The sequence below is a fragment of the Macaca nemestrina genome, chromosome 15 (genome assembly GCF_043159975.1).
Source record: "Macaca nemestrina isolate mMacNem1 chromosome 15, mMacNem.hap1, whole genome shotgun sequence".
Classification (NCBI taxonomy): Eukaryota; Metazoa; Chordata; class Mammalia; order Primates; family Cercopithecidae; genus Macaca; species Macaca nemestrina.
The window spans coordinates 22,552,471-22,575,424 of NC_092139.1; the positions used below are offsets into that span (position 1 = coordinate 22,552,471).

Consider the following 22,954-nt stretch of genomic DNA (forward strand, 5'->3'; position numbering starts at 1 on the left):
GCTAAGGGAGGATGTGGAGACCTGCATCTGCCTGAACCCCGGGAAAAGGGGAGGTATGGAGCAGGAAATGTACTAAAGAGTGGGTCCCACCTTGAGGCAAGGGGGCCAATATTTGTACCATGGTGTTGGTCAGCCACTGGCTGTGGGCTGCCTTCGGAATGCATTACATCCTGGTGAAGTGGTTCCCTTTTGCCTAATGGTACTTCTCTTGGAAGGGAGGTATTTGTGAGCCATTTGCTGCCAGCACCCACAGCACCTGGAGAGTAGTCACACCAGCCCAGTAAAGGAGATTGGGACTGAGCCTAAACAGTGTCCACTATGGGCGAGTTTTGTCTCTGCCTTTGTACTGCCATGGACACCTGTACTCCAGTGTGTCACTGCAAACATTACAGGAATTTCATCTCAGCCACTCCCTGTTAGATTACCTTAAGCAAGTTGCATAGCCTTATTTCACTTGCAAAACTAATTATCAGATGTGCTTCATGCAGTTATATTAAAAATTCCATTAGAAAATGCTAGGAATGTTGTGTGCGGTCACTGCACATAGTAGGTCTTTACTGAAATCAGTCCCCAGCCCTACCTTATCAGAGGCCCTTCCCAAAGGGAGGTAGGAGTTACAGATGGACACGTGGGAGTGTGCAGATCGACAGCGGGAGAAAAGTGACTCTCGCCACTGTGCACACCACCAATTTACAGAGAAACAATACTTCTCCAGAGTGTGTGCAAGCTGCTCTGTTTCTGCTGGGCCATTGTTCTCTGGGCTCTATTCAAGTCGAGCAGTCAGATAATATTTTCTTTAAACAGAGCGAATCCCATATCATGTGCTTTTGTTCTTACTTCTTGTCTTCTAAGGCATCTGAATGTTCCTCCTCTGACAGGTTTATTTCATTGTGATCCATTTATTTCCACATGTTTCTCAGCCTCATTTGATGGGCGAGGTGCCTGTGAGTGCCATCCCTTTCAAAGGGTGTTTTTGTTAATGTTCATCCCTGGTAGCAATAATGGCTGATGTAAATAATAACTGCCTAGGTCTGAATGATGGGGATATTAGACTTTAAGCACAGGCAGCCTCTTTTCATATCAACACCAACTCAGAGAGCTGCAGGACCACATTATGTAGCAGGGATAGGCCGGCATTCAGAGTGAATGGAGGCTGAGTTCAGCTCTCAGCAATGCCACCTTCTGGTCTGGTGATCCTGGATAAGTTATTTTTCTTTTCCAGACTTCATTATCTTTATTTGGAGAAATTGAAATATTAATAACCACAGTCATAGTTAATCATGAGAACTAAGTAAGAGCTTTAACTTCTTTGCCCATCTAGCTCCAATTAGTTCTTTAGCTCTTCTGGATTTATTGGCTTATCCTTCAAGGAATTCATGCTCTATGGCAAGATTGTGCAACCCCAGCACCATTGATGTGTGGGGCCGGATAGTTCTTTGTTGGGGGCAGAGTTAGGGGTGCTGTCCTGTGCACTGTAGGATGCTTAGCGGCATCCCTGCCTCTCCCCATTAGATGCCAGCAGCATGTCAATCCCAATTGTAACAACCAAATACATCTCTAGACATTCCCAAATGTGCCATGGAGACAAAAATCATCCTCCGTTATAAACCTCCAGAGCCATATTGTTTAATAGAAATAGAATTTGAATATTGTATGTAATTTTAAATTTCTTAGTTACTTGAGAAAAGTAAAAAGAAACAGGTGAAGTTAATTTTAATAATATAATGTATTTAACTCAATACAGATGCTCCTCAACTTATGATGGAGTTATGTCCCAATAAATGTATCATAAGTTGGAAATGTTGTAAGTTGAAAATGCGTTTAATACAATTAACCTGCAGAACATCATAGCTTAACCTAGCCTACTTTAAATGTGCCATGCTCAAAACACTTACATTAGCCTAAAGTCGGGCAAAATCATCTAACACAAAGCCTATTTTATATTAAAGTATTGAGTAGCTCATGTAATTTATGGAATACTGTACTGAAAGTGAAAAGCAGAATGTTTGCACCAGTACTTAAAGTACAGTCTCTACTGAATAGGTATCACTTTCTCAGCAGCATTGTAAACTCCAAGAATCTTAAGCCCGCCTATCTTAAGTTCACAATCATCTGGTATATCCAAAATATTATTATTATAATATGCAACAGAATTAAAGAAAACAACAGATGAAAGCTATTTTACATTCTTTTTTTGTACTAAGTCTTTAACATTTGGTGTGTATTTTACACATAGAACACTTCAATAAAATAATTTTAAAATTCAGTTCCTCAGTTGCACCAGACACTTTTCAAGTGCTCTAAGTATGTGTCTTCGTGACTACCATTGTGGGCAGCGCAGATCTAGAGGTAACACATCTAGGGTCATCTTTGTCCCTAGTTGCTGAATAGAAATGTATGTGTAGAGAAGAGGTTCATATTCAGTTACTTTTATTCCTTGTTGCTCTCTGGGGCTAGGGGATGTTTGGCAAAATCTGGAGATTTATTTGGTTGTCACAACTGGGTGCGAGGGGCTATAGTCACCTAGTGGGTAGAGGTCAGGGATGCTTCCATTGAGAGAAATAAGATAAAATCCTCTTTGGCCAGGATTGGGCATTTTTCTGCAGTTAGTTGACTGGAGGCTGCAGTAGAGAAGTGACCAGTTAATTAACATTAAGAGGACTCAGTCTTCCCCAGGCCCACCAGTGCAGAAAGAAGGCCTCTTCTCATATCCCTCCTGCAGTTCAGCCAGGCCTCAAGGGGGTGGCCTGGACCTCTGAGCCCAAGAGGAGACTGACAGTGTTCAGTCTGGAGGCCACAGTAGCTGTGCTACAGGTCATCCTCAGGGGCAGATCTGACTTCATTGTCTTGGCCATGCCCAGTGCCCATTGTCAATTTTCTACAGAGAGAAGGGCTAAGGGACAAGCCCTCATCTGGAGCCCAAACTCCATTCCTTAAAACTGAGGGAACTTGGCCGGGCGCGGTGGCTCACGCCTGTAATCCCAGCACTTTGGGAGGCCGAGGCGGGCGGATCACAAGGTCAGGAGATCGAGACCATCCTGGCTAACACAGTGAAACCCCGTCTCTACCAAAAACACAAAAAATTAGCTGGTGTGGTGGCAGGCGCCTGTATTCCCAGCTACTCGGGAGGCTGAGGCAGGAGAATGGCATGAACCCGGGAGGTGGAGCTTGCAGTGAGCTGAGATCGCACCACTGCACTCTAGCCTGGGTGACAGAGCAAGATTCTGTCTCAGAAAGAAAAAAAAAAAACAAAAAAACTGAAGGACCTTGAGCCTATCACTCAGCCTTTCACCTTTCTGAGCCTCACCTTCTTCATTTATGAAATAGTAAAGTTGAGTCCCTGTACAGCCAGGCCCAATCATGGTGAGGGCTAACAGAAGAAATGGATGCACTCCTAACCCAGCTCCAGGTTTGAGCAGGTATTGGATACAACTTCCCTTATTATTCCTTTATTTCCTGTGCACCTCATGTTAAAACTCTCTCCTATTATTTCCCTGGAAATTCTTTAAATCAGGGCCTTGGCACAGTGACAGGATTCAGGTCATCATACACTCTCTGGGAGTGCTTCGCAACTGCCCTTAAAGCAACTTTCCCAGGGACGGCTCCACTTGGACCCAGGTAGAAGGAGTTTGAGCCTTTGGGACAAAGTTGTTTAGGCCAAGAGAAGGTGATGAAGCAAGGCAGCAGTCTCCCTAGGGTCATGCCCTGGGCCCTGTGAGCTTGGACACCGTGAGGCCTCGGTGACCCTCCAAGGGAGCATGTGCCCAGTGGAAGGGGTTGACAGATGGTGTGAGAACAGGAACCAGAGGCAGGAGAACCAGGTGAAGCTCCAACCTGAACAGCGACCATGAGGGGAAAATGCTTGGTGGAGAGAGGCGGAAGACCGGCAGCAGAGGCAGGGGCATAGCCTGCCAGGAGAGAGGGGGCAGTTCTGAGAGACAGCAGCATTGGGAATGTCCAATAAGATGATGAAAAGAAAAATATAACAGCAAATATGTTACATACTTCCTACATGCTGTGGAATGTGCTGAGTTTCACATCATTAATTCGTTTAAACTTCCCAGCAGCTCTGCCAAATAGAGTACCTGTTAGTAGTCACAGTTTACAGATGAGGAAACTGAGGGTCAGATGATTAAAAATCACTCAACTCTGAAATGATGAAACTAGGATTCAAACTCAGGTCTCTCAAGACAGTCTGTAATCGTACTCTCCATGCTCTGTGCCCATAGACATTGGAGAGCACCTATTCTGAGCCAGCACTGGGAAATCCCATGGCAGGATGGTTCAGGACAGTCTCAGAAGCCACACAATTTACCATCTGAGAGGCTTTGAGCCCCAAAGTTTCCCCATTTTCTTATCTGCAAAATGGAAATACTAATAATGACCAGTTATTGGGAAGAATCATGAGATAAGAAACTTCATTATCTTAGTCATTATTATGATCCTAAACCCATCTTACAGATGAGCAAATTGAGGTCCAGAGAGTGAGCAGCAGGCAAACTGACCATTGCTAAGATTCAGGCAGACTGAATCTGGGCCAGACTGTAATTGGTGACTGGGCCAGAACTGTGGTTCCTGAGAAATGTGAGTGATGGAGGAAATAGGTAAGAGCCCATCAGGGCTTCAGGCCTGGGGCACTTAAAGTGCCAAATAGAAGTCATGAATCAGGGCTCATCAAAGCTTTAGGATATAAGGTGGATGGCTGGACACAGCAGCACAGCAACTCTAGCTCCTGCAGTGACCCAAAGTAAGAGCAAGACTGAGCTGAGATGGGTGAAAGGATGTGGATATCCCTGAGCCTTTGACTTGGGTATCCTCTAGTTCCCCTTGACCAGTGCTTTGATTGGTTCTGGAGTGCACAAAGGCCAGGGCTGTGCCAGAAGACTAGGGGCAGGGCTACAGCTGGAAGCCAGGAGGGCAGGTGACATCCAGGAGCCAGGCTGATCATTGCAGAGGACCCTCCTCAGCTCTTCTAGGCAACTGCTCATATGGCTGGAAGGCTGACACTACAGAATTGGGGAGGAGATGAGCCCTGGATCAAGTGCATAAGGATACTGTCCTTATCAGCAGTCTTAGAACAGATGCTCAAAGTTTGACAGACACAAGGGTATTGGTACATCAGTCCAGCTGCCATTTTTCTGTTGCCAGTCTCCGCACTGAATCAAAAGACTTAATGCAGAAGAGGTTGTCATATCCCTGTAGGGTGTTCTGTAGGAGGTGATTGTTAATGTTTGTGCTTCTTCAAAACAAATGTCTATTCAGGTAGCATATATGACTGAGGCTCTCACTGCACCTTTTTCTCTCCTGGGATATTCTCTTTAAAGCAAGGAGAAGTCAGTCTCCAGTCTTCCATTCAAACTGCTATTAAACTCAGATTCAGAAGTCAAGCATCATCCTTGCCTTCTCTTTTTCCTCATCTTGAATATCCAATTTATCACGAAATCTGACAGATACTGCCTCTGAAATTTCTCCTGAATCTCTGTCTCCTTCTTCCTCACTGCTACAACTCATGTCTGGGACTCATAAAGTTAGTGTCACAGATTCCAAAGTGGGGTCCCCATGTCTTTACATCAATCCCCTTCCAATATTTACTTCCCACTGAAGCCAGAGTGATCATCTAAAACAGAGTATTATTCAGGCCAGGTACGGTGGCTCATACCCATAATCCCAGCACTTTGGGAGGCTTAGGTCAGTGAATTGTTTGAGCCCAGGAGTTTGAGATCAGCCTAGGCAACATAGTGAGACCATGTCTCTACAAAAGTAAAATTAAAAAAAAAAAAAAGGCCAGGAGCCGTGGCTCATGCCTATAATCCCAGCACTTTGGGAGGCCGAGGTGGGCAGATCACGAGGTCAGGAGCTCAAGACCAGCCTGACCAACATGGTGAAACCCCGTCTCTACTAAAAATACAAAAATTAGCCAGTTGTGGTGGCATGCATCTGTAATCCCATGTACTCAGGAGGCTCAGGCAGGAGAATCACTTGAACCTGGGAGGTGGAGGATGCAGCGAGCCGAGATCACACCACTGCACTCCAGCCTGTGTGACAGAGCAAGACTCCGTCTCAAAAAAAAAAAAAAAAAAAAAGCCAGGCATGGCAGCACATGCCTGTGGCCCCTGAACATGCCAGTGGCCCTAGCTGAGGTCAGAGGATCGCCTGAGCCCAGGAGGTTGAGGCTGAAGTGAGCGTGTTCATGCCACTGCACTCCAGCCTGGGTGACAAAGCAAGACCCAGACTCAAAAAAAAAAAGAGTCTAATCCTGATTAAAATGCTCCCAGGGCTCTGTTTGTGCTTTGGGATAACTAGCCTGAATCAAAGGCCATTTACCATTTAGTCCCTATCCCTTTTTTATCTCTCCAATTTTATTTCCTCCTCAGCATCCTGTACCCCATTCAAATGGATCATGTGAGTGGTACTTGCCTTCTCACACTCTCCTCTCTTTGCTGAGATGTTCTCCCTCCATGGTTTGCCTTACTCATCCTCTATGATCAAGTTCAGACAGTTTGATCTCTGCAAAACCTTAACTTGTCCCCATTATCTCCAGATTGCACCCAGAGATAGTCAACTGGCTGGGCCAGTTGGCACAAAGAACTGCAACCTCCTCCCCCAGCCCTAAGCAAAGTTTTCTATTGAACATGGCATACGTTCAAGGTATAAGCATGTTTTGTTGGAGCTGTTTGGTTTCTATCAACTCTTTTGCTGTGCCTAGCACACATTGTAGTGCTCATTCATTTGGCCCCATGCGTGAATGATTTAATAAGTGAGCAGATGGCTGATACTGATGGAGCATGTGCCAGGCATGGTATACTCACCCCTTCCCCATTTCTGCCTCCAGCCTGTGATGGTTCAAGCACCTCACTCTACTCACTTTGTACCATTTTGTTAGGCTAATTGTGAGTCACTAGTTTTCAATCCAGTATTTGAATTCCATGCAGACTCACCTGCCAAACTTCCTGGAGACTGAGTCTTCAGAGTCCTTGTCTGGAGCTCCCCCAAATCTGCTGGGACAGGTCTTGCTGAGCCCAGCGTCTGGCCTGGGATCGCATGGTGTTGGCCCAGGAGAGGTCGGGCTGGGGGCAGGAATCATGGGCAGTCATAGGGAAGACCCTGTCTTAGGACTCTGACTGTGCCGGTGTGGCAAGTGACATCTACTACAACCACACTGGCCACTTCTTCTACCCTTCTCACCTCCCACTAAGAGCAGAGATGCTTTTCCATCCATCCTTTGGGGGAGGTGAACAGATCAGCTTTTAATACAGAACACAGTGATTCAGTGTTTCTGCTTTCAAAAGCCAAGGGGCAAAGGCTAGAAGCAAGAAAACATGTTCATGGTGGATTTGGCTGGAATCTCAACAATCAATGCCATGCTCGCTGCTGCTCATTTTATTACCGTTGCTTGGATTAGTTGCACTAATCTGAAATTCCGTGCTGCGTGTTTACTGGCTCCTCTGTCTGATCCTGCTCACGCTCCCACTAATCCTTCCTATAGATTGCCTGCTTCCTCCCGTGCCCCTTCTCTCCTTTCCAGGCACTCTGATGCTAGCTGCAAGCTGCATGTTGCAGAGGTGTAATCTGGACAGAGCTGCCCCAGATGGGCAGATCTTTCCTTCTCCTCCCCTTTCTTGCCCCTCTAAGTCAGGTAATACAGTCACCCGTTAGGGGATCCATTTGGCCAGGGTTGGTTGGAAAGAATTGAATTATATTTCTGAGTATGAGCCTGGGGGAACCTCGGCCTCTGGTGCACCCTGCTATGCAGTTCAGACAAAGGAAGCCTAGACATATTGTCCTTCCAGAAGCCTTGTGTTCTGCTCAGTCCACAACCAAGCAGGAGCTCCCATTCCTCTTCCCACATGCTGTCTGTCCATTTGGCTGTGAACCCTGTTAGAGTTTGCATTTCATTTAGTGAAATGCGAAGCTCCTGCTCCTGCTTGTAGCCCATCCCCAGGCTGTGTGGGTCATGACTCAGCTTCACCTGGTCTTAGAATTTGAATTGTGTTCCCCAAAAAGATATGTTGAAGTAATAACCCCAGTACCTGTGAATGGAACCTTATTTAAAAACAGTATCTTTGCAAATGTAATTAGTTTAAAGTCAGAAGGGTGGACCCTAATCCAATATGCCTGGTGTCATTATAAGAAGAGAAAAACATCATGTAAATACAGACTCATAGGGAGAAAGTCATTGACAACAGGGGTAGAGATTGGATTGATGCATCTATAAACCAGGGAACACCAAGCATTGCCAACCACTAACAGAAGCTAGGAAGAAGCAAAGAAGAGTTCTACCACAGTCTCAGAAGGAGCATGGCCATGCTGTTACCTTGTTTTGGGACTGTTGGATTCCAGAATTGTGAGAGAATAAATTTCTGTCGTTAAACCACTCGGGTTGTGGTCATTTGTAACAACAGCCCTGGGAAATGAATGCACTTAGAAATGCAGTGATCCTGAGCACTGGCCAGTGGGCAGTGGTTGAGCTTCAAGGGCTGTGCTTTTAAAGTGGACAGACCTCAAGAAAACCTTGGCCAAGAGCTGCCATCTAGAGAATCCCTTTGGCTCATCCCATCTCCCCTGTGAGATCCCCTTGTTGACCATATTCTACATTTGGCCCAGACAGGTCTCCACTCTGGTTCTGACCCTTCCTTTCTTGGTGTAGTTTCTCCCTTTGAATAGTCTCAGCATCTGCTGCTGGTCATGCCCTGCCCTGGGCTTTGTTTCACAAGCCAGGCTGTGGTAACCTGTTCTCAGTGTCCTGGGATTACATGACCTGCATACTGTCCCTGATTTGCTCTACATTGGCTGCTCCTGAGAAGCCTCTCTTTGTCCCATTGCTGCCCTGGGACTGCTCTGAGCTTCACAGGAAGAATTACAGTCAGGTCAGTGTGACCACAGCTGTCTCATACCGGCTGCCTGAAGAACTCTAAAGCGACTATCACTTTGCCGCAGGGCATCCTAAAGAGTATGTGTTCTTCTTCTTACATCTGCTCTTCAGACTAAACCCTTAATCCCTAGTGCAGGCCATGGGTGCTCCTGTCTGCAGCAGCTAAGCAGCTTTGAGCCTCCTGAGCTCCAGGCTCAAAGCACAGATTCTACAAGCAAGGAGCCAGTACTGTCAGTGCTGAGATGACTCAGCCTCTTCTTCATCATCAGCAGGGCAGTCTGGACCACAGGGAGTCAAGGTGGGGAGGGAAAAGAGAAGATCACTGAGTGATCACAGGAATGCCCCATGTGTCCCACACCATGGATGACACGTGGAAATCAAGTCTGTGGTCTAGTTTTGCCTAAGCAGAGTTGGCATGCCCTTTCCTGTACATACCTCTATGTTGGTGCCCATCACTCAGCTCTGATTATTAGTTTGCACTTTCCTCTCTCCCTAAATAGTGAGCTCCAAGACAGTAGTGTTGTCTAATTAGCTCCCATGCTCAGCACCTTGCTATAGCCACTGTCATCATTATAATCCTAGCACCACTCAAGTTAGGCAATGTCCAGGACTATTCCTGTGAAGCCAAGGGTTGAACTGATGCTGATGAGACCAAGGTAATGGATATAGTCCATGTGGAGGTCACTGGGCTTTGTCCAGTTATTTTCATGGCCATGGGCTAAATTTTATTTCTGAATAAAGTCTAAGCCACACTTGTGGGTCAGTTTGACCCTCACCATGGATGCAGACTGACTGCCATAACACTCCTAAATGCAAGCCACAAGTTGACTCCTGATCTCTGCTTTAGCTTTGACCCCTACCTCAGCCATATCCTGGTCATTTACCTTAACTGTGGTCTGACACCTAACCCAGTCCACAAAGTATGCCCGATACTTGGTTTCTTAGACAACCTTATACCCAACTCTAGTCATAGCTTGAGGTCTTAGTCTTACCACAGACTGAATCCTCTGTCTACCCCAGCTGGGTCTTGGCAGCCCTCATAGGTTAGGCCTCCTGGGCACAAGAGAAAGTAGTTGAGGTCATTGGGAGGTATAAATGGATTTCCAGCTCACCAATGGTGAAACCTTTGAAAGAGTATGCCGTAGAAGGGGTGTGTCAATAATGATTGTATCTGGCATCAGTTGGGTATGACTGCTCTTAAATAAGTCTGTTTTGCTCTATTTCCATGGATTAAAAAAGACACTTTCTTCATAGAATAAAGGAGTTTTCTCACATCCAGAAGAGGTTCTCTATCAGAGTCTCATTTAGCCATCTTTTGCAGTGTGTGTAACATGACTAAACTAGAATTTGACCTACACAGAGCATTTATAGTGTAAAACAAGGTCTATCTGGAAACATAGATTTAGGAGACCAAGCAAAATCAGCACTTGAGGAACAATTTATTTGAGTGGCCTGAGTGCTTTCAAACAATCAGTTAAAGCTATTCCTGTCTCACAGGGTGCTAACCTCCATTCGAGGCTGAAAACGAGGGCAACTTCTGTCAGCAATATTTAGCAGTTTTAGTTGTATAGGCTGTGATGAAGTCAATTCTAACCTCTTAGGACTGACTGGGTAATACTGAGGAGTCTGGGATATTAGAAATATGTATCTTCTTTGCACTTAACAGTATTTATTAAATGGTCTTCCACAGCAAGGGTAGAGCTATCATTGAAAACCCTGCATCTCTGTGGTGTTTTCCAGCTACTTAATATTGACTCTGAGTTAAATTGTGACTAAAAGCAATTACTGTCATATGATGAATTGAGGCAATTTATTTATTACTTGAGAAACATCCTAGGTGATGTCACTTAGAAGAATGATGGAATAATCCTTCTCAAGTGCTCTATTATCAACCAGATCTGGTGAAGGAGGCATTGCTTTGAGGCATGGGGAGGTAGTCAGCAATTTAAAAAAATTAGTCACAGCGAGATCAAAGAAAGAATATTGGAGGCAAAGCAGAAAAAAATCACCTAAATATGAACAAGATTTGTCTCCCTATGGAATTATATGGGATTGTTTGGTTGCTAAATATCAAGAACGGTATTATAGAGAAACCCCAGCGATTAATAATAAAACTAAATGCAGCATATGAAAGGCTTGGAGGTGGTGGTTGATATACAAGAAAAGTGAAAAGGATGAGGGAACTTAAGTTAAAAAGGTCAAGTTTAAATATCATTTGAGCAAAGTCTGTATAATTTGGCTCATGTAACAAGATTCACATGACATGTTCATCAATCCCTTAGATATTAGAATAGGATACGTGGGTGCGAGGGCATGAGAGGAGATAATCTTCAAGAAAGATGCATGAAATAGAACTGCATGATACAGCGGGTGGCAAGCCCTGCAGGGACAGGCATCAATACAAAGAGATTTTAATCTGGCTGGTCAATGGAAGATGCTAGATCTAAATACGGGTCTGCTTCTTCAGATATTTGAGAAAGGACAACCACATTTCTCTGCTGAACAGTCTCTCCCCCTATTTATTAGAGTGATGACACAGTAGTACAATAGGTTAAAGAGAATAAACTGTGCTAGACTGCCAGGGCCCATGTCCCAGCTCTCCTGCTTGCTACCATTACTTAGTCTCTCAGAGGCTGTTCCCACATCTCAGAAATAGGTATAATGATGGAACCTGCTTCATAGGTGTATTAGTTCATTCCCACATTGCTATAAATACCCAAGACTGGGTAATTTTAAAGAAAAGAGGTTTCATTGGCTCATGGTTCTATAGGCTGTAGAGGATGCATAACAGCTTCTGCTTCTGGGGAGGCCTCAGGAAGCTTCCAATCATGGCAGAAGGCAAAGGGGCAGCAGGCATCTTACACGGCAGGATCAGGAGCATGAGAGAGTAGTGGTGGGGGTGGGGGGGTGGAGATGCTACACACTTTTAAATGACCAGATCTCATTAGAACTCACTCACTCTCATGAGGACAGTACCAAAGGGATGGTGCTAAACCATTCATGGGGGATCCAACCACCTCCCACCAGGCCCCACCTCCAACCCTGGAGATTATGGTTCCACATGAGGTTTGGGTGCAGACACAGATCCAAACCATATTGATAGGGCTGTGAAGATTAAAAGAGAGAATATATGTGAAGGGCTTAAAACAGCAGCCTGGATTGTAGTAAAAGCCCTAAATGTGTTACCTCTTTATTGTTCATTGTTAGTACTTGGCATGTGGTCAAATATCCTGAGCCTTCTGTTTCCATCTTCTGGAAGAACTCAGTTTCACACCTGGCTGTCCTGAAAGCCACAATTTCTCCATGTTGGCCTCAGCTTGGCTAAAATCAAGATGCAGTACTGGACATTCTCCCTGACTTACAAGTCCATACACCCCTCAAAAGTGGCAAAGAGAGGTGACGCTAGCATCACTTGTTTATAAGAAGCCCACGCTGGTCCTTGGCCCATTTGGTGTCATATCCATTCTTCACTGTTGCCCTATGCTCCTGGGCATGTAGGCGACCCCTGCATGGGACCCCCATGACTGCTGGCTTCTGGGTTTGGCTAATGGGAGACTTTAATAAGATATGGTAAAGCTGGAGGAAGGGAGGAGCCTTCTTTCTCTTGGGCTCAGGCACCTTCTTTGGCGATGACTGTGTCTACTCCATGGCTTCAGGTCTCCAGATGGGTCAACCAGAGTTCCACTTCTGTTGAGTGATCCTTACCTCTGGGCTCTGAGAACTCCACCACCTCTTTTTGTTTCTCCAGTCTGGGCTGGGTAGTGGCTTCCTGATACTACCGCCCTCTGAGTCTCCCCACCATTGTCTCCTAATCCCTGTGTACTAATTATCTAGTAAATTTGCTCTGTTTTAAAAGTTAGGAGTGGTTTCCTATTCCCTGGTTGGATGTTGTCTGATGTGAGGCTGTGCTAGTTTCTGGTGATTATTTCTTCCTTTTTTAAGTGGTAAGGGTGGGGGTGGGGGGAACCTGATTTAATCATCTAGTCTATTTTTTTTCCTGTATCAACATCACGCTAGTGTAAAGTATCTGAAATACACATTTTTTTTCATTTAAAAAAAAAAGTCAGCAACAGCATTTGTTTCTCCCCAGGCTTGTCACACCCCTCCTGTTTTCTACGATTTCAGTCCTCAAAGACTGCCAAAGTAGTTCATGATCACAATTACAAATACTCTCAATGCCTTGGGATGCAATTTGTAAAGTCTAGAGGCTTGAATCTAATGAAGTATCCAGATGCTCTCCTGCCAACTTCTTTTCTGTCTTGGACTTTAATTCCATCTTAAAAATAATCTGCTATTCTGAGAATTTGTTTCCAGCAAAATCAAGAAGGTTTTTGGTGCTTACCTGACTTGAGAAGAGCCAGAAAATTGCCCAGCATCCTCATCTTTTCCTTGTTATCTCCTCTTGGCAAAACCCCCATAATCAGAGGTGCCTGTGATGCTTAAAACCTTCACTGGCATAGAAGTACCAGCTTAGAGTCAGGGTTTCAAAGGTTTTCCCTACTGGGTGCCAGATACATACAAAGCCAGAGTAAAGACAGAGAAGCTCTTCAACAAAAGAAGTCATTCAGTAGACAGGGGTAAACTGCCAGCAAAGTAAGATTTGCCTCTGATAAGCCACACTGGGGATAATATGCCCTTGGATAGCTGAGAAACAACTGTGTGTTTTAAAGAGTGCAGCTTTTAGGAATTGTGTCCCTGAGAGCCGGCTTGCTTTCTTTACCATCAGCGATGATCACCAGCATGGGTTATGCATCCATTGGGATTTACTTGGTTTTATCAGTTGCAATTAGATGTTCTTTATCTGTGACTCCTATTTTTGCTCCATATCTTTACAAGGAAAATTCTCTGAAGTGAAGCTCTAGAATTGGGCCTGTCACCAGTGAGAGCACTTCAGAATGAATCATTAATCATTAATTGCCAATCCCTTGTTGCCAAATTATATTATTGCTGCCATTAAGTCATCCAGATGTAAGCCTGATACGGGCCTTGCCTATAGGAGGAAAGTTAAGTGAATCACTCTGGGGGCTCTGCCTTTATCCTGAGGGTTGGATGAACTTAGACAGCAGGTTACAAGGAGGCATTGCCCCAGCCTCTGTGACCTACAGTTCATAGACACAAAAAACCCTCGTACTACCCTGGAACCAGTGCTAAGGTCACATCATCACTGTGCCCCATATGTGAACAGTTCCTCAGAGTTTATCAAGCATTTTTCCCTCCATTATTACATTTAATTCTTAGAAAATCCCTGTGTGAACTTGGCATTTTCTCACTATTTCATAAATGAGAATATCAAATCACATTGTGGTTAACAGGTTTGATCAAGGTCGCACAACCCATTAGTGATGGCATCTAGACGCAAGCTTGCATATTTCCAATCTGAAACCCGATGCTTTTGACCAGTCTCATAAAACCATAGCATCTTGACATCAAAAGGAGCATAAGAAGTCTTGTCGTCCCTTCTGCTTTAGGGGGAGCACAGGATGTTCCAGCCAGCTCTTGTCCTTGTTGATGACACATTTCCTTGCCTTTGTGGGTAACATGGGGAGGGTCAGAGTGAGGGGGCAGGAATAGACTGCATGGGAGTCCCATGGCTCTAAAGATAATAGGGAGAATTCCTCTCACCGAGAGTATGAGTATTACTGGAATTAAGGGGAACCAAGTTGAGGTAAGAGATGATGTCAGAGAAAAAGGTCAGCATCCTGTAGACGTGATGTCCTCATGGCTTAGTTATGCATCTAGGAAGCCAAGGAGATGAGAACAGAGACAGAGTAAGCAGGTAAAATGAAGGGCTGACTCTGATGCAGGACTTTGGAACCATAATGACCTCATCCTCTCTCTATACCATGATGCTGCAATGAAAGGGTCTGGGCTTTAGCCTCAGCTGAAAAGCTCTTCCACATTCAAACGTTTCCTTTGTTGATTCCTAATCTACCCCCTGTCACTTCTACCCAGTGATACAGCTCTGAGCTTTCCAATTAAAGGGACCAAATCTACTCCATCTTCCACAATGGCCCTTTATCTATCTAAAGGCAAAAATTAGGTCTCATCTGAATCTTCCCTTCCCCAAGATGAAAAATCCTGATTCGGAGTGATATACCTTCAAAGTCAATAATCTCTGGATCACTGTGCATCTCAATAAATGTATACCTGAATCATGTAGAGACCTTGTTACAATGCAGCTGCTGATTTAGTAGGTCTGGGGTGGGGCTCAAGATTCTGCATTTTTTATAAACTCCCAAGTTTTGCCAATATTCTGGTCGATGGACCACTTTTTGAGTAGTAAGGCTCATGGCCTGTCTTCACTCTGGAGGTCCCTTTTGAGAGGTCGAGTTCACAGCTGGACAGGACTCACCAGAGTGTTCTGACCAGTGCAGAATAGAGCAGGACAGCACTGCCCTTGTTAGATCTCAGTAATCCTTGGGGAAAATCAGCTGGGAGTGTTGCTGGGTAGCAAGGGAAGAGGCAGCAGAGAAACAAAACATGGCAACTGGACCCTATGTAAGGGGCTAATATTGAGGGAGGGAAGTAGACCTTAATAAACCAAGGTCTAAGTAGACCTTAATAAACCATGCCTTGTGCACCAGGTTTCCATATGTAAGAGTAGACAGGTAGCACATTAAAAGCCAGATTAAGACTCTGGACTGGAGCTAGGAGGAGACTGGATCCTTAGCCATCATGGCATTTGGAGAAAGAGTAGACAGCAGGATGCAGCAGCAGCTGCTTTGAGAACCAGCTCTGCCTTTGGGAGTGCTCAGAGCTCAGAGGACACAGCTGGCTGTGCCGTAAGGTCAGGCTTGCAGTGTGATGTTGGAGAGGGAGTCTCCTGTCAGTGCAAGCTGAGTTCACAAGATTATTTTTGATGATCACATCACACAGGGGGCTCAAGTAGAGCCTTAAAGCTTCTCCAATTGGAGAACTTTACCTTCTGGTGCCTGCCTAGATGCCAATTCTGATCCAGTTGGCCTATTCTCAGATTGGGTCCTCTGGAGGGTAAAGATGAGGAAGATGCATCCAAATTCCTCCTCTTTCTCTCAGTTCCCAAATTCCCAGTCCCTGCTTAATAAACCAAAGTCACCCAGAGTCAGAGACAGCTTTTTAGGGACTCAGACTAATACTAAGCCTGACTCTCCTGGAAAGGGTAGGCTTGGGGTAAAAGTAATGCAGGTGTTATCCCACTGAAGGGCTTCCAGTGGGATAGCCCTCTGAAAAGTCCCTTTTGATTTTAGGGCCAATGAGTCAGACAGATAGCCTTCTATGTGTACCTACTGCTGGCATCTGTGAAAGCCCACCGCATTGCCAGGGGCCCCATCAGTAGCCAACCCTGATGTGCTCTCTTATGACTCCCATCACAGGTCACATTCTGCTCCACTGAGCATTTAAGATATAATCCCTGTGGATAGACCTGACTGCCACAAAAGCAGGACCCTCCCATCCTCTGTCTATCCCTCAGATATAGGAGCCACACATGGATGTTGTCTTGGCTTTAGTCCAATTTCCTGTATCACCTGTGAACCCTGTCAGCACACTTCCACTATGAACAGAGGCACAAATCTCCAGAGACTAGGGCAAGTTCCCCTAAAGAATGCCAAAGCTGGATTTTCCCTATCCCAGGGAATGTTCACATTCCTGTATCTGATGTCTGGTTAGACCAATCAAGCGTGGATTTTTCTAAAAACCTCACTGTGTAAAGTCTGTGATTTCAGCTTTGCTACCTGTTGGCTGAACTCATTGAATTTGTCTAAACCTCTGGGCTCTCTGGACTTTCAGACAGCCTCTCCAAATCCCCTGAATGTTCTTCCATGGCCCTCAAGTATGTTCTTTTGTAGGTTTACGGTCATTGCTGAAGCTGCTTCTATTTAGGAATGTCTTGGAATTCTTTTGGGAAATGTTTTCTAATACTCATCCAAGATCTTCACTTTCCTTCGTGTGTGGACTTGATTCTACCCTGCGAACAGCCTTTGGCACAGTTGGTCATGCCCTCCTTTTTGAAACATTCTCTTCTCTTGGCTCTAGGATGCTATACTCTCCCAGGTTTACTTCCTACCTGTGTGGTCACTCCTGTTCCCCATTCAGGCTTATCTCCCTCTACTCACTAAATACTGCAGACCCTCAAGTCTCTATTCTAGGTCTGTTTTTCCTTACACTCTTTATTCTCTCCCAGGGTGATTTCGTCAACAGGCCCCCATGCTTCAAATACCATCTGTGTACATATGACTCACACATTTTTGCCTCCAGCTCTGACCTTTAATTTAGAGCTCCAGATCGCATTTTTGACTACATACTTTTCTGGAGTATATCTCAAGCTCAAGTTGCCCCAGATATATTTCCCCCCTAAAGCTATTCTTTTTCCATTGTTTCTGGAACCCGTAAACATTACTGTCATCCACCCTATCATGCAAGCCAAAGATTTGTGGTCATTCTTGACAGTTCTTTCTCCTTTATTCCCCATATCCAAGCCATCAACAGATTTTATCTATAGCTATTTCAAGTAATTATCTCTTTAATCACATCTGTCTATCTTCACTGTCAGCACCTGAGTCTAAGCAACTATCATCTCCCATCTGAATGCCTGCAGTGATCTCAAAATTTAATTTCACCAATCCACTTTGGTTCCACACTAAAGCTGGAATGATCTGTTGGAAATACAAATCTGACCATATCATTGCTCCTTGAATAACACTTAAATGGTGCCCTGTGTTCCTTAGGTTAAAGAACATAAGCCCTCATTGGGGCCATAATATCCTGTGTGGACTGATGCATGATGCCCTCTCCAGCTTCTTTCTCATCCTTCCCTCCTTGCTTTCTTGCCTTGGTTATACCACATTTCTTTCTTTTTTTTTTTTTTTTTTTTAAAGCACAACAGGATACTTGCCCCATTGCACAGCTTTAGCCAAGGCTATTTCTCCTGCTGCTCCCATATGTTGCTTTCATGATCCCTTTGCCTGGTTACAGCCTTTCTTCCTTTGGAGCTCACCCCTGTTAGGGGTGAATTGCTCCAAGAAGCAATTCATTTTTTTAAATTATGCAAGTATCTATTTACAAGTGTCATGTGCTTCTCTGTTCAAACCTTAACAGGGTTCAAGTTTGCTGTTACTGATTCTGGATTTATTCATTGTATTCCTCTACCCCCAACCACGACTAATTGTAGACTCTTTGAGAGCAGGAACTGTACCTGTTTTGCTCACCAGTGTATCACCAAATGCCTGGCACATAGTGGGTATTTATGATCACTTACTGAAGGAATGAAGTATGAGTCTCATTAGACCAAGCTAATCACATTGTTCCTAGAGTAATAGGATCCTCTCTAGGGGCTCTTTGCCATTGCACTCCTAGTCTCTAGAACAGGACCTGGTAGCAGGCACACTGAGTAAAATTAGGCTGTGCCAATGAGTGAATGCCCCAGAGACAACCCTTCCTCCAAATCTAAATAAAAAGACTCCATCAATATTGAGGAAATTTGGATCTGAGATTCTCCCCTTCCTTTATGCTTGCTACATTGTGGATTAGCCACATCTCAGAAATCATGTCTCCAGCCTGGGAAATGGGGGCTGCATGGGAGCTACTCAGAACCAGCCCTGGTCCCCCCATCCCGGAATGTCAGACAAGCCCTGCTAAAGAGGTGGTGGACAACTCTTTCAGGAATTCTCTAGGCTGTAGATGAGCAGAGTCTACTCAGTCAGCCCTGGAATGTGATGAGTTGGTTTTGCCATTAGCTTGTGAAAGGAATGAATAAAATTCCTTATCCGTAAGTCCTTATAGGAACAGAATCTCTGACTCTACAGACAGCATAGTTTAGCACACAGCTCATGGCCACTCAGTGGCAAGATAACGAATGATTGAATGGATAAATAAAGCACACAACTGTGGTTCACTCACCCTCGTATTATGTTATAATTATCTGTTAAGCAGCAATGATGAGGAGGGAGGCCTGTGCTAGACACTGGCGTTAGAGAAATGAATAGGGTGACTTAGCATTCTCACTAGAGACTTGACTAAGCAAACCCAACATGTCTAAGTTACAACAGCTTAGGGAAAGTGCTCTGAGAGAGGAAACACTTAATGCTCTTAAGCAAAAAAAAGGGGGTGCATCAATGTGCTGGAGGGCTTAAACATCAGTGCATTTGGGGAATCAGGACCATAGCTTTTGTGTAGTAGCATTCCTTCAACTCAAGACTCCACTGAGTTCTATGAACACATGACTTAAAAAAGGAGAAAACTCAATTTGCTTCCATGAGAACAAATGTGTGTGGGCAGAGACGTCATCCCCTTAGCTAAACACTAAACAACCACAAACATTTAGGGAGCCCTATTACCAGTCAGAGTCTGTGCTAACATGGGAAAACTAAGATAAACGAGGCATAATCTTGCCCCTGAGGAGTTTGCAGACCACTGGAGGAGACAGATGTGAAAACAAATAACTAATAATATTGGTGCATTGTAGTAAGAGATATTGTGAGGCATGTGCAAAGTGTTATAAAGTGTTAATAGAATTTAGAGAAGAGGGAGGAACTCTCCCAGGGGCACAGACTCAGAGAAAGTGTATTGGCTGATGAAGAATGAGCTGATGTAGATGTGGAAGAAAAGAAGGAATGAGTTAGGAAAAGGGTGGTTTAGACTTTTAAGCTGCCTCATACTTAAAGGCTGGCACCAATGGGAATATAAACAGAAGCAGGAGGAAATTCACTTAGGGTGCTGGTAACCCCTGGACCACTCTCTAGAATGTCTGAAATAAGATGTTGCCTCTAATCCCTAGTACATAGCATGAAGATACTGGTTTTTGGCATTGTTTGCCTGCTTACTTTGCTATGGCATAAGCAGAATGGTTGTTTTGGGAGAAGGGATTGAGGAACTAGATGACTTGAGAGCTGGATTCAGGGGTTCTGACCATTGAGGTCTAAAATTGGAATCACAAAACCTGTGGAATTCTGGCCCTTACCTTTATCAGCCATGTGACTTTCAGCAACTTCGCTTGGTTTTCTCATCTATAAAATGGGAAAATCAATATCTCATCTATCTTTGGGAATGTTTGTGAGGATTGACCAGGCCAGATCCATGAAGTTACCCAGCACAGGGCTAAGGATATAGTGAGTGGCCAGTTACCTGCCTCCTCTACTGAGGATTATGTCAGCAAGTTAACACCTGGTAGAGTATGTTGCATTAGTATTAAATGCTAAAAATGGAATTCATCAGATTTAAGTGTTTTTTTGAATCCAAGGTGTATTCAAGTTCCCTTGAATATACAAACTTTTTACCCTACCGTTTGTTTCCTATAAAGAACAAAACAAAAACCACTTTTTATCTTTAAAAATCTAGTGATTTAAATTGTGTTGCCCCAACATAAAGCTATTATTTCCATCATTTACCTAAAAGAATAATGTAGGGTTAGGTATAATTCCACAAGCCCAGGAAATGTTCCATGGTTTGATCTTACAAACAAAGCAATATGAGAGAGAGAGAAAAATCTTAACTTGATTTGCCTTAAGGAAAAGGATGCTTCAACACAGGTACCCAGGTGAGAACCTTGGGCAACTCACTTAATTTCTCTGCACGTCAGTTTCTTCATCTCAGAAGAATGTAATGATCATCCCAACCTCACAAGGAATTGATCCTCAAAAGTTATTACATGGGACAATGTATGTGATGCCCTTAGCACAGTGCCTGGCACATAGTGAGCACTCAACTAAAGGAAACTGTTGTCATTATGATGATTGTCTAGTCACATATGTGGGTGCTTTCAACATTGCTGTCCTTCCCTTTCCCCTCCTAGGTGCCTCCACTCAGAATTCTAACACTGTGGAGCCAGAGAAGCAGGTGGACAACACCGTGAAGATGGCTGGCGTGATCGCTGGCCTCCTCATGTTCATCATCATTCTCCTAGGTGTGATGCTCACCATCAAAAGGAGGTGAGTCTACTGCTGCCCGGAAGACTCTGCTGACCCGCGGTGACCCCATCACTGCTGTGTGGCCAGGATTTTGCTCTGTTAATCATTGTCCGGCAGGGATCTTCTGATATAACCATTGAGGTCCTGAAATATGTGGGCCAGCTGTGGTTCATTGTGTTGCTGTTTGAAGGGTGCATGCTGCCTGCTTGACAGGTGGTCCTGAGGTGGCCAGTTTCTTATGGGCCAGTGGTCCCTATGACTGGGCCACTGCGATGTGCCATGGGATTCCATGTATCACGAATTGAGTCTTATAGGAGTTAACTGCTGTGTTGCAATCAATCATGTCATCAGGATAGCTCGGGAGCCCCAGGAACATAGATGAGTCCAGAAACACAGTTGCAGGAAAGTAGTGTTTTACCATTCTCACCTCCATTTGCCCATGATTTCCACTGGTCAAATAATAGCATCCCAGGCCGCCCTCTCCATGAGAGATAAAGCCTACAATGGTATAAGAGTTCCCAATTACAAGTTCTATTATAGTACTATGCCCTGTCCCATGAAACCTTCCCAGCAGGGTTGCTGTTGCTTGTCACCTCTCAACAGCATGTCTCCCTGGACTCCTCTGGCCAGCTACCAGTTTGCTCATACTGTGTGTTTTCTCCAGTTGCATTTCTCATAAAAGCAAGCAAGCAGATTCCTCCCTTATTCCCAAGATTTACTACACCAGCATCTTCTGTTTAAGAGTCATTCACAAGGCTTGAGGATAACACAAGGAAATTGCAGAGAGGGAAGAAAATACAAAGGGTAAATATCAGCTATCCCTGTCCCCAGGGTGCACTGGTTATTCCTCTAAACAGGGAGTCTTACTCGCCCCTCTCCTTAGCCCCTGCCTGCCACCATGCTAACACATCTACTTCCCACCTCCATGTCTTCTCAGTTTCAATGCCAGGGCCCCAACCTTAGTCTCTACCTTCCCACTCCTCAGTCTGTCATAGCAAACAAAACATTTATCCACATTATAATATATGTGGTGTATTGTGCCCTGCTCCCAGGCAAAAGAGCCTTCTACGTTATTAACCAAACCAACACCTTAGCCTGAAACTCTGGGTTTGCTTATGCACAAAGTTCAGGGCAACCCCAAGAACAAGGGCTGGGAACTTGCTTCCATCTGTAGGATGAAAAATGCTCATCAAATGTGTTTCCCACCAAAACAAAGGGACAGAGTACCCCTAACAACTAATTCCAGCTTCTACCTTAGGAACCACATGAATATAAAATGCGGATTTTTTTTTTTTAAAAAAAGCAATATCCCCATTTCCAGCAATCAGTGATTTAGAAATACTAGGGTCCAGTCAACCCTCTCTTGACTATGCAAGCACCAGGATGTCCCTCTGATGATGATGATTCTGCTTTGGATCAGTTGTACCTGCCTCTGGCCAGGACATTATACTGTGAGGACATCTTTTCTTGACATTTATTGTCTAATAGGATCATGTCTTGCCTCAAGCTCCCAGCAGAATGGCTTAAGAGCTAAGGTTCTCCTCCAGGCTGTGATGTTCTGGTTGGAGAAACTAGCGGTAACAGAAGGTACTATGTTAATATTGGGGGTGAAGAGCCCTCAAAGGGTTAAGGTCAACACTACATTGTCATATCACCATCATCACTGATAACACATGGCCACATTATATGTCCTGGTGACTAGTCTGTTGCTATTACATGGGGTAGTATATGACTTTTGATTTCCCTGGGGGAGTAAGCACGTTGTACGTGTAAGATCATTGAAATGTTTCTTAGAATTACAGATGTATTAGAGGCAGAGGTGAGTTTGGGATTGTCCACCCAAATTAATGGAACTGAATACCTCTTTGGTAGACCTGGAATTTTCTTATTCTTTGCCACTGATTTGTAAATCAGATACGCTCTTCCAATTTTGCTCTTTCTAAAGCCTGGCTTAACCCACGTCACCATCGTCTGTGAGATTGTGAAGAAATTTCACTTCCTTCTCACAGCTATTTCTGAAACGTGTGACTTTTTGGGAGGGAGGAAAAGGCTTTATGTTTCCAGGGTGGGAGCGACTATAAAATGAGTCCTTTGTGGTAGTTTTAACCTCTTCTGAGTATCTTTATCATCTCTCATGTCTATCAGAACTGTCCATCAGACCCTATCAACAGGCATCACGTGATCACCATTTCTCCCCAGG

At 44.5% G+C, this 22,954-nt stretch overlaps 1 protein-coding gene across 17 annotated transcripts in view; it reads left to right on the top strand.

Moving 5' to 3' along the window:
• Positions 1-22,954, top strand: part of LOC105496374 (protein tyrosine phosphatase receptor type T) — a 1,121,698-nt gene that overhangs the window by 928,829 nt on the left and 169,915 nt on the right. For all 17 annotated transcript variants that reach the window (XR_011613330.1, XM_071079282.1, XM_071079290.1 and 14 more), the window contains one exon: positions 20,640-20,775. Coding sequence is in view for 16 of the 17 variants with exons in the window: in XM_071079282.1 (XP_070935383.1) it covers positions 20,640-20,775 (136 nt within the window). In the remaining variant the exon portion in view is untranslated. The remainder of the gene's footprint in view (positions 1-20,639; positions 20,776-22,954) is intronic.